Source organism: Rhinichthys klamathensis, unplaced genomic scaffold, assembly GCF_029890125.1.
Source record: "Rhinichthys klamathensis goyatoka isolate OS25496 unplaced genomic scaffold, OSU_Roscu_1.1 h1tg000059l_1, whole genome shotgun sequence".
Classification (NCBI taxonomy): Eukaryota; Metazoa; Chordata; class Actinopteri; order Cypriniformes; family Leuciscidae; genus Rhinichthys; species Rhinichthys klamathensis.
Window position 1 is genome coordinate 2,061,337 of NW_026606604.1, and position 17,664 is coordinate 2,079,000.

At 37.1% G+C, this 17,664-nt stretch overlaps 1 protein-coding gene across 2 annotated transcripts; it reads right to left on the reverse strand.

Moving 5' to 3' along the window:
- Positions 1–304: 304 nt before the first annotated feature.
- gramd1c (GRAM domain containing 1c) lies at positions 305–15,800 on the reverse strand. 2 transcript variants are annotated; one of them, XM_056248899.1, is made up of 17 exons: positions 15,696–15,800; positions 15,259–15,394; positions 15,026–15,126; positions 14,775–14,870; positions 14,610–14,690; positions 13,051–13,175; positions 12,791–12,950; positions 11,721–11,880; positions 11,498–11,635; positions 10,473–10,591; positions 7,801–7,943; positions 7,580–7,683; positions 2,205–2,375; positions 1,930–1,999; positions 1,112–1,231; positions 920–1,025; positions 305–656 (listed from the first exon to the last, which is right to left on the reverse strand). In XM_056248899.1, the coding sequence occupies exons 1-17, from the start codon at positions 15,783–15,785 to the stop codon at positions 588–590; spliced, it is 1,989 nt and encodes a 662-aa protein (XP_056104874.1). In that variant the 5' UTR covers positions 15,786–15,800; the 3' UTR covers positions 305–587. The 2 variants fall into 2 exon arrangements, with proteins under 2 accessions (XP_056104874.1, XP_056104873.1); XM_056248898.1 differs by having other exon boundaries at positions 11,712–11,880.
- Positions 15,801–17,664: the final 1,864 nt, after the last annotated feature.

Genomic DNA, 17,664 nt, shown 5'->3' on the forward strand with positions numbered 1-17,664 from the left:
GAAGTATCTAAAGACAAGAACATTGTCTAAATCAAGACAAAAAAGACAAGAGTAAATTTTAGGCAGATCTTTAACATGTGAACTGGAGGCAACGGGCCTGCATTGCCCCCTCCATAATCAAAATGAAGGACATGTGCAACTGCACTGAATCCATTACATATCTGAGAATTGAGGCTTTTGTTGTAGTCCAGAAAAAAATGGACATCAAATTAGCATCCAGCAGTTCAGAACATGATCATGAGAAGCCTTTGTTTAAACCTGCTACATTGCTGTTACCTTCACTTCAGCAATATCAAATAAGCAAAAGACAGTCACTTTTCTCCTATAGCTTCAAGTTCAAGTTAGCAAATTCAAGAGGAAACTCACAAGATTTAGTGTGCTAGTGCAACGATCCCATCCAAGACAAAAACAGCTTTGACAATAAAAATAAAAAACATCCAACCACAACAAAAAAAAGCCCAGAGAGATGATGAACATGGCTACGAGTCTGCCCTGGGGTGACTAGCCCTATGGCAACACTCCTCAGCGAGGACAGGTCTTATGGGAAGAATGCCCTTGTGTTATCAGGTCGCCAAACCCAATGCCATTTAAAGCTGAGAGGAGGACCTGTTGTAGACCTGAAAGTTCTGCTGAAGCACCATTAGAGAACTGCGTAGCTGTGAAGAAGGAAGCAGCAGAAATATAAATAAATTACATAATAGACATCTTAGCCAAAAGAGATGACACATGTAATGTAACCCCTTCATGTAGCAATAGTTTTGACTAACACCAAAAGATCAACATTTCTGGTCAAGAACTGCCAAATTAGACAGGAAAAAAGTCTCACTGATGAGTAACAGTGAACAAGCACAGTTTGTTTTTCATTTACGTGTCATTAAAGGATGGGTTTAATAACAGACAGTTTGGGACCCAAACATACTTGTTCAAGAAGGTTAATGGAGTCCTGCAGTACTGCTCTCAGTAGATGTGTTTCCTCTCGACTTCTGTGTGGCATACCCTGTCTGGGCCCTATGTCAGGTGCCAAACTACATAAAAACAGTTAGTAAGTCAATTTTGTTCATAAAAATGTACAAAAAAAACAAAATACAATGTCTTTTGAAAGAGCCTTTACCTGGACACTACTCTCTCCTTCATTCTGTGCTTGGTGTTTAGATACATACGATGAGCGACATCTTCCATGGCCCAAAGTTTAAAGAACAGCCCCAAGTTCAGAACCACCAGAACGAAAAGTCTGAAAGGCAAAACAATGTCACATTCATAAGCACATTAAGTATTTGTCTTGTACATAATTCTAAATGACCATGATTAAAATTAATAGTCTTTCTTCCATGTTTCACCCTGCAGATGTAAGCAGTGCATATTTATTTTGGCAACCATGTTAACAGGTTACATAATTCTCAGATTCTCTATTTTTCTATTTCTGAACTAAGCAGATAATGTATAATATATAATTGTATAGTATATATAATCTTTTGCAATATATACTAAAGTAGTGATGGATTTTTTTTTTTAGACAATATATCTGAGATACACTGAAAGTTTCTGGAATTTTGGGTTTCAAACAAACACTCTCTATTCATTAAATCTGACTCGCATACGCATAGCCTTTCAAAATATACCCCATTTCACCTTTGCGCATACACAGGCGGTCGACGACAAAAAAAGGCAAAAAATTATCAATTTAACTACCTTGTGAAACGACGGTTCTTGTAGCACTGTTGCCACCATGTGGACAAACTAATTAGTGCAAAATAATCAATGTGTGTGCGTTTAGAAAAATCAGTATGCGCATGTACTGCGCATACTGTAATGATACGAAATTTGTCATGCACACTGTACACGAACCCTAGCATACGTGTAAAAATGGCTTAATCTCACACTGCTTATGTATGAGGTGTGAAACAGGCCTTAGAGTAAATGAAGCCTTACATTAAGCTCATCCCAATTACAATTGAAGTGATGTTCCATCTGTGTGGTGTGTTCTTTATGTCCATGGCACCTGTAATGTAAAATGCAATGCAAACAGAATTGTTTTAAGTCTAAAACACAATATATTCATGTTTGCTTGAATAGAAAAAAAAACATAGACCACCAAATGAGCACATCTGATTAGTATGTGTATCTGTTTCTGGGGTTTATCAGTATTTTATTTTGGATTCAGAGAAAAAAAAAGAGAAAAAAAAGATAGATAGATATATTTATACCCATAGTGCCTCCTCTCTGCTGATCAGAGTCTGCGCTGTACTGCTTCCCCGGCTTCATGTGTTCCTGTAGGGTGCGACTGTAGGTTCTTCGCCTCCTGCGCAAACTACTCATCTTCCCAGCATCTCCGCTTCCTTGAGTCAACTCTGCCTCCTCTTCAAGCAGCTCTGCCTCTGTTTTGTGAGTTAAAGATCATTGTAATTGCATTAATATGAGAGCCTGAAGGTCACTGGATTGGTTAGGGATCTGGCTTTTGTCATCACTGTAGTTTTGCAATTAAATGGAGAAAATGGCCTTGGAGGCAATGGATCCAACTGATGGATTTCACCAATAGGAAATGGACACATCCACCTCCCAAGACACTCGGAGCAAGTCACTGATGTTCATTACTCATTTGATTCCCTAATCCAACATCCCATGGCACAGAAGCTATTAGCCAGCTTTCTTTTCCCAGTCGATAAGAAAAATATTGTGCAGTCTGTGGTTCCACTCACTTTAATTAATCTACAGTAGTTTTGGGCTGCATTTTATATGCCCTTCTGTTTTGATTTGTTCAGCAGTGTGGAGAACAAATATAGGCACTGGCTTTAGAAACTGGACCACTATGAAGAAGTCTTGTTTTAGTATCATTGAGATACTACTATAGTTTCTATTAATATTCTGAATTTGATTTTATTTGTATATTTAGTTAAAGTTCTAGTAATTTTGTTGTATGCTTTTGTCATAATTTTATATATATATATATATATATATATTTATTTTTTTACTGCTTCATAAAATAACTTAAGTTAACGTTTATTTCAAGTACCAAATGTGTTTTTTTGGTTTTAGTTTTATTCTATATATTACTATAATAATCCTGCTATGAAGTAAAACAAGAAACACTTATATATAGATTTAATTAGTGACATTAGGACATATTGAAAATGGCCACATCCTACAGACCATGAAGTTAAAGTCCCCCTGCTGCAGTCAATTATTTTATCCCTTAAAACTCATCTTTGATAATCAAAATGACATAATGATTAAAAAAAATCCTGTGAAAATGTTTTTCTATGCTTTAAAACAGCTTGAATGTAACACCCTTGGTTCACTAAGTATACGCAGAACCACGAATATGCAAATTAGGCCCCGCCTCTACTCAATCACACCAGCTCGGACTACCTGATCCCACTCGGTATAGTAAACATCACACAATGGGAAGTGGAAATATTAGTTTAATTCAGCCATGTTTCAACCAGGAACTTGATTCAGAAGAAGAAGAGAAAGAGTTAAATATACAGGGTTGTCTACATGTTGATGTAATAGAATATATTTCTGTGTTTTATATATCGCCCTCTACAACGTCGGGTTGATATGATTAGCCTTTGGCTTGACTACATTATCAAACAGCTAATAATGTATTGCTAATGTTACACATATCATGTTCCCAGTTTGCCATCTCAGAGTCACACAGCTGCCTTCTAAAAATCAGCATTTTTAGAAACGCTTTGAACAACTTAGAACATCAGTGGAGAAAGGCATAGTTCACCATAACATCTTAATATACATCATATACAAAATTCACCCACTATATTGCTATATAGTCCTTTCTTAAAGCAACAATATGTACAATTTTTTGCCGCAAGGGGTCGCTAACCTCTTACAATAACAAAGGCGTAGGTTGATGACGCAAAGCATTAAGCGGAATTATGGATCTTGTCGTCAAGCTGATGGATCCAATTATGTTTATGAATGAGTGAATACATTGATGACTGTGGTATGAAGCAGGGCGCGATTGCTAATGAGAGACAGCTATCAGCGCCACAAGCGAATGCCGCGGATAAGGTAATAAGGACAATTAATTCTACGAACTACACACAAGTGCTTTATTACTACTCACACAGGTCAGTTTATTAGACGAATGAAACTTGTGAGGTAACACAGCGTTGTTTCACTTGGTCTAACAGTTACGCTATCACACTAAACTGCATTTGAGTGTGTTGAATGTTATTCAATGAGTTAGTTTGTTGGCTGTATGAGACTAGCAGTAAGCTAGATCAACATTAGAATAACATACAGATCATATTCTAACATTTCATCATGTTGAACTATACAACATTGATTAGTTTTATGTACATTTGCTCACCTGTCTAATCAAATACATGCAACACTCTTGACAGAGACGCCACTTGCGTCTCTGTCAAGTCGAAGTTAGTCGCGGATGTGGAGCTCTCGGCATCTCAAAAATGATATTGATCCTCGTTTTAGTCCTCTTTTTGTCTCAAAGTGTGCTTGCCATGGTCCAAAATGTTTGAACAAAACAACAACAGCGTGAGCGTACCGCTAGGCGTAACCCAGTTGTCCACGTCTGTCGCCATGGTTACTATGGCAGTACAAGTGGAAACCGAGGGTAACGCGGATATGACGCCATTGACTGGCGACTCCCTCACACCTGCTCAAACGTCCCGGTTTCTTGGTTAAAATCGCAATTTTCTCACGATTTACAAATAGTTGGAAACATTTGGGATATTTTGTAAGTAATCAACTAAACAAAATATATAACACTGACCTAGTGGTTTTTGTATATTTTACTGCAAAATTATTACATAGTGCACCTTTAAAGCCAAGGTGTTTTTGTGCTCACTGATAGGAAAAGCCCCACCCGGGATTGGTTACATTTTTGTGACAGTAGGAAATGGTTTCAAACCACATTTGAGAGACTGTACCAGAGTTTCCGTTAGAAAAAAATGGTGCCGGTCAAACTGACCGGCAGAGGTTTAGTTTTACGGACATTTTGATGATATGCCGGTCAAATATCGCCTCTTAATTAGTCAAGTTGAGGAAAACTGGAGGCAGGCTATGTAACTTAAAAAATGACATAATCAGCCTGGGGTACCCCTTTCCTAGCCCGAATTTTTGGTCATGTAAACGTGTATCGGCATATCCCCATCAAAAGGAACATAGATTTGTGTTCTGCGCATGTTCTATTCGCAAGGAATCTTGGTCTTTTGAGTAGAGGAACTTAAGTTCTCGACGCATACAAAAACCCGCGTGCAGTATACCGGAAGTAAACATGGCGAGACGCAGCACGGCGTACTTTTGGAGCGAGGAGGAGACCAATTTCTTTATTAGTGTCCAGTCCGTGTCCGTGAACTCCATCATTACAACCCGTTCCCACCCGTCCTGACTGCGCACCTTCATCCAAAGTGTCCGGGGGGCTCTGGTGGTAACGGGTATCGTGGATAAGTGTGGCACAGCTCCAGCTACATTTCCCATTTCTTGCTCACGTTCTCTCCTTCTATTAATAAAGACCATGAGGCACAGTAGTGTCAAGTGCTGCTGGTGGGTCAGTACCAGCACCAAAGCGCAAACAAAGGCGATCGCTCTCTGCCCCGAACTATACATTATCCGCCTGCTGCTGCTGTTGTTGTTGTCTTTGGATAGAGGAAGAAGAATCGGAAATGACGCATATTGCGTTGTCCGTACATCCAGACGCTAACCGTGCGTCGCCGTTTACATCGGGATATTGCAATTCCATGTAAACAGGAGTAACTCTCTCTGCTCACGCATGTAAACGGGTTATTCCTAATGTTTCAGAAACCCGAATAGTGACCTTACCCCGACCATAACCCGAATATTGGCTGCATGTAAACGTAGTCACTGGTGAACATAGGCTATTCAGTTTTGATGAGAGAGAAAAAAAAAAACTGTAGCCTACGAGTGTGCGGATTAGAACCACTGATCTATATAATGAGATGTTCCTGATTCACCATCGTCCGTCGCGTCTGGCCTCTGAAAAAAGCTTTTAAGGCTAGCCTGCCTGGGCCTGGCCATATTTGAAACGTCTCACTCAATCGTTCGTTGTTTAGGTCTATATCACAGCCGTTTTAGGCGTGCGCTTTATTTGAAATGCAGCATGCGATGTTGTTTAATAACTTTCAAATGGTAGAGCCTGTTCCTTTATAACATAGCCAAAGGTCGGTGTATTTTTGCTTTATACATTTTAGGCTTATTCTCAAATTCATATTGTGTTAGGGGGGCGGGATTATTACGCAATATTAATCGGACAATTTGACTGGAGAGATTTAATTTTGTCGGACATTTCGTTTTTTTCCCGGCCAATGTCCGGTAATTACCGGACAACGGAAACCCTGGACTGTACACTGCAGTTTTAAAGGGGTCATATAATGGTACATGCACTTTTACAAGTTGATTGTACTGAAATGTGTGTTGGCAGTGCCTGTACACAACCATCATATAATGATAAAAATCCATCAAGTGGTTTTGTTTTAATCTCCTTATATGTTTTCCCCTGCCTCAAATCGAGCCGTTCGAGCCTGTGACGTCACAAGCTCGCACACCCCTCCCACGATTGTTGATTGACAGCCGCGTTTCAACACAGACCCGCCCTCGCTCGTGAGCTAGCTGTCAATCATAGTCTGCGCGGACCGGCGCGGTCATTGTTGATATGCTGGAGCACTGTCTATGAGCAGAATGGCGTCTAAGCGATTGTGGTGTTCTGTTCTTGGGTGTAATAACGAACACAGTCATTTTAATGTTTAATGTTAATGTCATTTAAATCCGAACCGCTGAAGACGCAGTGGCTGAGTTTGTTTTCGAAGGGAATATTCCCCACGAGCAACGTCAATGCTCTCATGTTTGCGCGAATCATTTCACACACCAGACTGCTTTATAAACGAGGAGGTATAAAGCTGGTTTTGCTAAGAAGCTGCTCCTGAAAGGATCGGTACCTTCTATTCGTGTTCCTGCAGCTGCTCCAGAAGAACTGAAGTGAGTGTAACGTTTTATTAAACTTTATATTAATATTAATCCTTGTAAATCGCTAGCTGCACGCTTCACAATGAATGCGTCTAAGGTTTACACTCAGGGTACATTACGGCATGTTTTCCTATGTATGACGTTCTCAATATAATGCATAATCCCACGTTTATACTGAACAACGTATTATGGTTATTGTGTTATTGTGTTACAAACGGTGTACGCCAGAGCCGGCTCTGGTGTATGCATAGAACAGAGAGGCGGAGTCAGGAAAGCTCATGATCATTTAAAGTCATATACACTGAAACGGCGTGCTGAAAACAGAGCTGTTTTTTACCAGGTAAAATAAGTGTTTTCTTACAATACTAATGAGAATTTTTAATTAAAGTATATTACAAACTTTTAATTTAGACCCTAAAGAATCATATTAGCTTGTACAAAAATGGCATTATATGACCCCTTTAAGGAGAAAATGCTCAGCCATGGGTTTGTCTTAAAGCATATTGAAAACACCACATGGGCATATAAAGAACAATAAAAACTTGGTTTTCGATAGATTTTTTTAAAGAGGTAAAATAGAGTGTTAGGGAGAGTTAAACAAAATCATTATACTAACCAAGATGTCTAAAGTAGTCTTCAAGGCCACTCCAGGAGTTTTTGGTGATAAAGGATTTAACAAGACCCCAGGGCTGCTTTTTGTATTTGACATCAGTGTAAATCCTGAACAGAGAGAGATCACAAGTTCAATTATTTAGTAAATGGCTCTCACATCAAGAGATTTCAGTGCCATAGTCAAAACGAAAGAGGTTAGACACACAGATATTAAGACCAGCTCACCTGAGTCTGCACTTGTGCTTGGAGTTACGGATGATACAGTAGCGATTCTGAGTGTAGAAGTAGTCATGATAAGGGACATCATGTGTGTAGACCTCCGCATCTATCATGTAGTATTGACCCTCTCGTGACTCTTTATATAGTGTCTAGAATACACAGAAATCAGAAAATATTCCACATACACACAGAGGCTGCATTCACACAGCAGCACAATACAGCTTTCAGTCCTATTTGGATTGCTAAATATGGTTCTGTTCATACATGGTTTAGTAAGGCCAGAAATACAATATCTCTTTTAAATTTTGGATAAAGTGATCCTTACATATTTATGACTTGCAAATAAATATATTTCCAAATATAAAAATTAAATATTTAAAAGTCACCAGTATGTCTAAGTCTTTACTTACACTATCTGTCACCACCATGTTTACATTCATTGTATGAATGTAGTCATTAGGCTAGTCACCATTATTGCATTAAAACCTTATTGTGATTATTCAATCTAATCTACTGCATCGACTTTAAATTGCAATCAACTCAGTCACAATTAGATCAAATAAAGTTCAATCAACTCAGTCACAATTAGATCAAATAATCTAAGGTGGTTTTGTAATTACGGTAATTTTCTTATAAATGTTAAAGGGATACTCCACCCAAAAATGAAAATTCTGTCATCATTTACTCACCCTCAAGTTGTTACAAACCTGTATGAGTTTCTTTCTTCTGATGAACACAAAGGAAGATATTTTGAAGAACGATTGGAACTTTGGCACCATTGACTTGCATAGTATTTTTTTTTTCTACTATGGAAGTCAATGGTGCCAAACAACTGTTTGGTTCCAATCGTTCTTCAAAATATCTTCCTTTATGTTTAGCAGAAGAAAGAAACTCATACAGGTTTGCAACAACTTGAGGGTGAGTAAATGATGAAAGAATTTTCATTTTTGGGTGGAGTATCCCTTTAATTGTTGCATAATACAATCGAACCAAAAACTGTCTATTAGGGCTGCAACGATTAGTCGACGTTGTCGACAACGTCGACAATAAAAATATGTCGACAAATATCTTTGTTGTCGAGTAGTCGTTTGATCTCACGTGACCTAATGTAAGGGCCTGCAATCCCGCGATTTGACCGCTACGGCGCTGTAGCGCTAGTGTAGTGCAGCCCTTACAAATGCTATTGCGGTAGAAGAGAAAACAGCGCGAATTATGAGTATGACAGTGCAAACGAATCCGAACTAGCAAGGTTTAGGTTTGGGAAAGTTTCACAAAACTTCAAATCAAGAATGCTGTCGTGTGCAATTTTCACGGGAGCACAACATGCATGTTGGAGTGCAAGAGGAAACATCCCGGCAAAAGAGGAGCCGGTGAGAAGTGAGTGTTCTCCAGCTGGAGCTTACTAACCAGCGGCAAATCTCTCTTTATTAGAGAATGCAATACTACTAATAATAGTAATAATATTATCAATAGTAATATAATTACAGTAATGTGATGACTTATTTTGCATAGAATAAAGCTTGATCGAGCTTAGGAGTCAGGGCTGTTTTTATTATTGTAACACTATTAGTATATTAGGTATTATTATTGTCTTATCACTTGCCTGTATTTTGTTCAATAATCATGAAGACTTACAAAACGAGATGTTATATCAATCCTTCCTATGATATAGGAAGAATATCATGGCAGTTACTTTATCATACTATAAATTAAAAGGTGAATGAGAACGTCTCTGTCAGCTCAATTGTCATGTAAAAAAAGATTGTAATTTTATAATTATAAAAAATTGTTTGCAGATTAATATTTTACCATTCTTTGTGTCCTGAAGTAAATGTCCCTTTTTCTGTTTCAGTTCTAAGAAAAGCAGTGGGCCTTTTAAACAATGCTTAGAGAGCATTTGTGTGTGATTTGAGTTGGACCGAAATCTGAAAACTTAAAGAGAATGACCTGTTTAGTTGGCTCAAAGTTCATTAAAACAACTATTTCAAAAGCTGAAGTGATTTTCTTTTTTTATACTATAGTTAGAATATGTATAACTCAATGTTTTAACTAATTGGAAAAGCTGAATAATCGTTCCAAACTTACTGATTAGGCTGCGAAATAATCGATGATTAGTCGATTAATCGTTCTAATAATCGTTAGATTAATCGATTATCAAAATAATCGTTTGTTGCAGCCCTACTGTCTATTGCCTAATTAACTCTTACAGAGAACAGAACAGTAGTTATATACTTTGTCATTATTCTATGCATCACAGAACAAGAGCTGAAAACTCTTTGCAGTGGAAATGGCACTGGCAAACTCTAGTTTTAAGTTGAAAAAACTGACAAAGCACACACAACTAACTTGGATGTGGCGGTTTGTCAGATTCACAGGATAAAAGTGGACGTGACAGATGCTAATATCACAAAAATAATCAAAGGACCTATAACCCCTCAGAACTTGACAACCACAGCCACTTCCTGCCATCCATGTCTAAATATAAATGTGGCATAACCAAATACTGCATGTTAACTGATAGTGCAACCAAAGAAATGCAGCCTTTCAATAAGGTTGTTAAACCGTTTTTAATATTTGTTTGACCACAAACCGGTCACTTTTGAGGCTCCTGTGTAGGAAGTAAATAGTGGTGCAGCTCACTAGGTTTTGTAACAGAGCCATACAGTGGCGAATCTAACCTGGTTCTCTGTGGCAGTGGAGAACTTTCCGACAAGGGGGTTAGAAATAGTGATGGTGTAGTTCAAAGTCCTTTTCATACCGCCAGAGGCCTCCCTTTGCCAAGAGGTAGAGCTTGCACCTGTCAGGAGATATGCCTTCGTTACCATAAACAGTATGCCAAAACAATATTATGTGCAAAATACATTTTTTTTTATCATTACAGGTGCACTATGCAGGATTTATACTCTTACAAAAATAATGCCTCTTAATCATTACTTATGGCCCCCTAGAAATGTGTGGTGCTTGTATCTATAGAGGCCCTGTGCCTGCATTTTCATATTTTCTTCTTGAACTGCTGTGCTCAGGACATTTCTGGGCTGCAACCTTTGGCCAGTGGGTGTGTAGCCCTAACTAATAACGTTGTGCAGAGCAAGTGAGGGCGGGACTAGATCGTCTGTGTCTGAAGCTCGGAAGTTCTGTTAAGTTGTCGTGTCTCAACACAAAAACAGTTCGCTAATGCCGCTACTGACTTATTGACTACTGTCTGTAACTTGACAGATTACTAGGCATTGTAATTACATTTTTGTGATGACTTGTAATTAATGTTTATTAGCGAGCTAGCAAACAACAGCCAGTCATCTAACTATTAGCATAACTGTTCTTTCATATAATACACAAAAAAATGCTATTTATGCATGATGATAAGCACAATAATTGAAAAAAATATTTGCAAAATAGCTCATCACTCATTTTCCTGCTGGTAGTTTCTTGAGTCAGTTGGGCTGCATGTGCAACTGATATTAGGGGACAGGGCTTGCGCTTTTGAGGGGCCAAGTTTGAATGTTGTGTTTACCAACAGTAACGGCAAATCATGTTAACCCTAACCCTTTAACTAAAACTAAAACCATTAAAAATTGTTTTGGTAACTGAAATAACACTGACATAAAACAATATATAAATATTAGTTTAAAAATCAACTTTAAAAACTTAGAAATGATAAAAGCGAATAACAAAACTACTGTAAACTAAATTTAAAACGAAGTACCTGTGATCTTCCTGACATCCATAAATCTCCGCATGAAATTAGAATCGGAGAAAAGCAGGTCAAACATCTTCTCAGCACTGATGTGAAAGACCCGGTTCACATACAGCCTTCCCTGAGACACAGTCTCACATTCTTCCACTACAAGAAATCAATACTAATGTAAACAAAAATGCATCAACACAGCCATGGAATGAGAAACAGGCAACATACATACTCATCTCACCCTCCTCCAGGCTGTCAGATCTGCTGTTATCAGAGAGCTGGTCTTCATTGGCATTTAGATCCAGAGAGAGAGAGGAGCGTTTAGATACTCGTTCAGACCCCGAGCGGTTTAATGACAGATTTGGACTGCGCTGATGGGACGGGGTACTGAGAGAGTCATCCTATTGAGGGTTTAACACAAATATCAACAACTATACATGAGCTCTACTTTAAAGACTTTGCTATAAAATCTACTTTAATTTCTTTAAAATAAAATAAAATGCTAACTACATAGATTTATATTCAACAATTAACAAGTTGACCATTTGGTAGGGTTGGGTAATATATTTAATATTGACAATATATTCACAAAGACTTTTCTGGAAATATCAAATTAAACAACATCAAGAATATCAATTATTATTGTCTTTTATTATGATATATTTTAAGAATTTAAGTTTCTTAAAGTCTGTTTAATTACACAAATTTACACTCAAAAGCATGAGCATGTTACGAGTTGTTAAGTTCAATTAATTTTTATGAATCAATGCAAAATGTCTGTTTAACTCAATTGGTTCAAAACTCAGATTCATTGATTCTTTTTTGTGTGTGTATATATATATATATATATATATATATATATATATTTGATTAAAATCACTCAAGATGTTTTAAAAGTACTAACTGTTTTCTTTTTTTCTTTTTTTTCTTTTTCTAGCAAAATGTTCAACAAGTCCCTTAGAAAGCTAGTGAAATTGTCGCCTACTTTGATATTATTGTTTTTCACTTTATAAAATTTTCACTTTTTGTTATATAGGTGCATTTAAATACAAATTATTCAATATTCTTTTCTTGTGTTCGTGCTTCTTTGTGGAAACATGCTTTGACTATTTTACACCAAATTTCTGCATTTTACAATATTTTGAATCAGTTAAACTGTTTGGTTGAAGAAGAAAAAAAAAACACTATTAAACCATTCCAGAGAAAATCGAAGTATAATATATATTATTATGTGACCCAGCCATATGGGTCATTAGACAAAGCATTTTAGGAAGAATCCATCTGCCAAGGGAACTATATTTATTGACGTACCCCTCCATTTGCTGAGAGCATGCTTTGCAGTCCAACTGAAGACTGTGTGTCATCTCCCTGTGGTGTGGTGGCCTCATAAGAATTCATCTCCCCTTGGGGAAGACGAAGCGATGTGGGCCTTTCTGGCCTCCCGGTGTAATCTTCTCCACGCATATTCAGACTGCAACAGAGAGATGGGACCTGAAACTCGAGTAACTGATCTCTCATTTGTCCAAACAGCTGTTGACATGTGTAGATGTGAATGGGTGTGTGTAGTTAACCTGGGCAGGGTAGGTGTGACAGTATCTACTGATCTTTGAAAGCTTTCCATTTCATCATGACTCAATCCTAAATCGTTGCCATAATGCTGCTTTATCATCTGCAACAGCTCCAACTTGGTCAGTTTCTGCAAGCGAGGAAAGTTACATTGAGCAACATACACACTTACTTGTTTTCGTCCCTCCTATGTGCACTTTTTGTCTTATAAAAACTGAAACAATTCACTTAAGCATTTCTATTCAAGTTCCTGTGCTGATATTAATCTAAACCAGCACATAAACAGCCCTAACCTGCTCCACACCTCACTGACCAAAGATCAAATCTGTTGGAAGGGCAAATGACAAGCAACAGTAACGTGAAAGATGAAGATTTATGAAGAATATCCCATGATAATTTATGGTTTCGCAGTAGCAACGATAAGTTTGCCGAAACCTACAGTTACCATAGAAATAAGGCGTAGAGACGTTTCAGCGACACATGTAAATAGACAGACAGTATCAGCGGACATAAGCAAGAGTTTGCTCGACAAAAAGCAACCGGAAAACTTCAACAAAAGCCATATGAAAAAGGTATTCATATAAAAATTATTCAATTCTCAGCCGCGTCGTGTGAAAAAAGTTTCCAAATAAGCGCAACGAAATTCAAAACAATGTTTCAAGGCCGTATGGCACGGACACATTCACACAACAAACCGAAGAGAAAACATTTTATGGATGTATAAAACTCCAAAAAGCCTCCACCTATTTAGAATTACATCAAATGTTCAAAGCAACAGCTAAAACTAGAAGTTCTTAATCATACGCTAAATTAAACGGTCAGTAAAGGCTCCCCGTTGGGTCACCTACCTGCTGAACGCCAGTAACCTGTGCGCTTCCAGCGAAAGACTCATGCTGAAATCAGGAAGCCACGAAAGGCCACAACTGCGCCGCCTAGTGGTGAGCTATTCATTGACTTTAACAGTAAGCCTATTTCTGGTTTTAGTCGTTTATCTCCATACTAATTTGCCTCCTGTCATTTCAGCACTGTAATTCCGCGTGTATGAGAGGCAGCATTTTCTCTGAGCAATGTTTTAAGACGAAGAAAGTCACGCCTCAATGGAGGTCAATGAACTATTATGTTCATGTTCATGCTGCCTTGTTAAGTGTACCCTACTGGTTTAGGTTGTTTACACTGAAGCACATCCCTGAACATAGGTCTGTAGGGTATTATTCTGTCTGTTTTCCTCACATGGTATTAATATGCCACATTATTAATCACCCTAGGCTACCTAACACAAATAAATAGTTTGTGTTGGCTATGAAGACTCACTGAACAGTAAAATTGATAATGGAAGGGTTTTTAAGAATGTGTTCTTAATTTTTTTTAAACTATTTTATATCTGTTTCAGATCATATTTGAGAATAGGCAAACATTGTTTTGTAGAGTAAAAACATACAGTAATTTACAACCAAGATGATATCCATATTTTTAAGAATTATTAGCTAAATCTGTCACAACAACACATTTTTGAACAGTGATAGTGAGGTTAAAAAGGAAAAGTATTCAAAAAGAAAGAAATTACCTTCTCCATTAGAATATTCTGCCAAAGCCGAAATATACTCTGGTAACTTTTCTCCCTAGCTGGGAATGAGCTGAAGAACAACTATGGAAAATTCCAAAATAAATGTTTTCGTCTTCATACGCACGACAAAATTAAGAATTAAAAACTTTGATCGTTGAATTTCACCTTTTCTGAATCAGTACTGATCTGGATAGCATTTGGTATCCATTTCGCTGTCTTCTCTCTTGACATTGAGGTGACATCCTTCATATTTACCATGATCTAAGTCAAAATCAGGTTTATTGTCATTTTTTGCAGAGCAATGGAATCTATAAAAGAAATTCCTAATAAAGCTTATCAGATATGCTCACTATATGTACATAGGTAATAGCATGATAATAATTCATAGATTGACAAAGTCTTATTGCACAACTCACTTTTGTACCACGAAAAACATGACTGTAGAAACAAAAACAATTCTCTGTAAGGTAGATGCGGCCTTGTAACAAGATATCCTTCTGGAGAGCACAGGTGTAGTCTAGGAAAAAGTTGGATCATTCAAACCACATCTAATATGGTTATACAAATATTGTATAAAGCAAACATTTTTGAGTTGATTATTATTATTTTTTTTTTTTTTTCTCTCTCTGTCTCCCTCTATCAGTCTTACCTGCAATTAGTTTCTCAGACACGGGCACCTCTCTGAATAATTTCCGAAACTCGTCACTCCTCTGTTTATAACTACTGTAAAGCAATGCTTCAGGTGACTGAGGTGCTGCTATTCCCTGCCCACTGACTTCCAGAATCTGTGAGGTAAAATCACAGCAAGTAAATAAATAAAAATTAAAAATAATAATAATATTTGTGAATCTGTGTAATACACACTGTAAAAGCAGCAATAGCTTACTATCTCACAACATTGAGCAATCAATGCCAGTTGCGTAATCTCATCATGATAGAGTGTCTGTAATCTTTTGCAGGACAAAGTACAGCAAACTGTACACTATAATTCTGCTTAATATCATATCTATAAATTGAAGTTAATACAGTGTTGCCATGGGACTTCTACCAATGTAATCTGTATAAAAGCAGCATGTTCAATCTCACCTCTTTCTCTTCGGTCCATCTGACTTCCCCAGACTGACTGTTGTCCTGTGTGAGCTCATTGCCCATCTCTTGTTTTGGTTTTTCGGTCATGCCTTTCCTCCTGGTGAAGTAAACTTGAAGGTAATGATGTTTTACCAAACCACTTTTTGAATAATAATGGTCCGATTGATCTACCAGCTTTTAGTAAAACCAATAAGCACAGAAAAGTATTTTATTTGACTGTATTACAAATGATTTAATTATTTAAAGCTTCATTCTTAAAAACAAAACAGACTATTGTGTGAAAAAGTTGTCTTTTTTAGACATTATTCACTGTCAAAAAAAAAAGTTGCTGCCTTAAATTTTTAAGTACAATCAACTTGAATTACATTAAACTGACTGAAAATGAGTTGAATCTTGTATAACTTATTTAATATAAATTTTTACAGTGTGAACAGTTCTTAAAATAACCATTTTTCTTAGGACATTTTAATAATGTGAATCCTTTTTCTACTAAGAACCTTTTGTGCAGGGGTTCCATGGATGTTAAATGTTCTTGGAACCATTGATGCCAATAAAGAACCTTTATTTTTAAAAGTGTTGACAGAAACATTACAGAACATTGAATGTATAAATAAAGGACTTCAGAGGCTTGTTCTCATAGACGAAATACATACCAGAGAAGGTCGTGTTCAGTCGTGGCTGGCTGGTTACATCCAGGTGTAAGAGTGTTACCATAAGCTTCAACCGTCGCCGATATTCCAAATGCTCGTAAACTTCCGACAGCAGTGTCGTCGCGTGCTGCGGTCTTCTTGTTGTCTGTCTCCGTCTCGTTGTTGAGACCGTCCTACTCACACCTGGCAACCTGTACAGTCAGATTCTACCCGCTCATGAAGCAACACTCGACGCTGAGAACAAGCTTTTGTATTTGCATATTTTACGTATCACATAAGAGACTCCTTTTTTTGTGAAGTCAAATTCTAAGAAAGTTTAAATTAAGCATAACGCTTAAACTGGGGCTCAAAAGTTGACAAAACATTACATTAAAAAATATATTTTATTTCTTTACAGATTAATAAAAGTTTAAATGTAGCCTATCATTTTTTTTTGTCTTTATTAGGCTATTTGCAGTGTCTGTTCAGTTTAAAATGCATATTTAAGTAGCCTATATGTTTCTGTTTGAATCCTATTCTATTACAGACACCTAGCAATTTTGACCGCACTGTTTAAGTAGGCTATCATGCTCGAAAATCGGAAAATCAAGTTGAAATGACAGAAATTGGCGTGACATTTTCATGGGTTATGGATGTAAGCTAACATAATGTGGTGTAACATTTTATTGCGCTTTTGCACCGGTTGAACAGTTTTATTTTAGGCAACAATTTTATTAATTAAAAGACCAAATAGACAATTTTTAATTAAATAGGTTTATGAGGTTTAGGCACTTTGGACATCTTTATTAATAAGGTTAGATTTACCTATGGTATTTGATATAAGCTCTAACAAGATAGTAAAGTCAAACCTAATCATAGACAAGTTAGTTATGACTGTTTATGTAACACGTGAAGATAAGACTGAAAAATAGAAAGTGTTCGAAATGTATCGACAAGAACTCAGGGCAGGGAACTTTTCTACATTTAATTTTTAAGATGAGAAAATGCAGTAAGACCAGTTATACAAACTGACATCACACATAAGCACATATCCTAAAGTAAATATGGCATAGTAAAGGAAGACACCTCTGCTTAAACATGATATTCAACCTTTGAGAACATACCAAACTTGAAGGGTAAGAATTTGCAAGTGTAACATTGCAATGAATACTGACCCATCAAGTATTTGGATGTATTGTATTGTTCTTATCTTAAGTAATGGCTACATTTGTAATCTACACGTTAAAATGGAGTTTATAGGAGAAATCGGTTTCTTTTACCCTATAGAACGGAGAATGATATGGCATTTCATATCACACCATATGAAAATGGGAAGA

Bases quoted from the DNA above. Each gene is read 5' to 3' on its own strand.
- gramd1c (XM_056248898.1), bottom strand. From the start codon at position 15,785: ATGACCGAAAAACCAAAACAAGAGATGGGCAATGAGCTCACACAGGAC. The intron at 7,684-7,800 runs GTGAGCTGGTCT...CTCTCTGTTCAG, and splicing joins AAGCACAAGTGCAGACTCAG to GATTTACACTGATGTCAAAT. The intron at 1,026-1,111 runs GTAAAGGCTCTT...GTTTTTATGTAG, and splicing joins AAGGAGAGAGTAGTGTCCAG to TTTGGCACCTGACATAGGGC.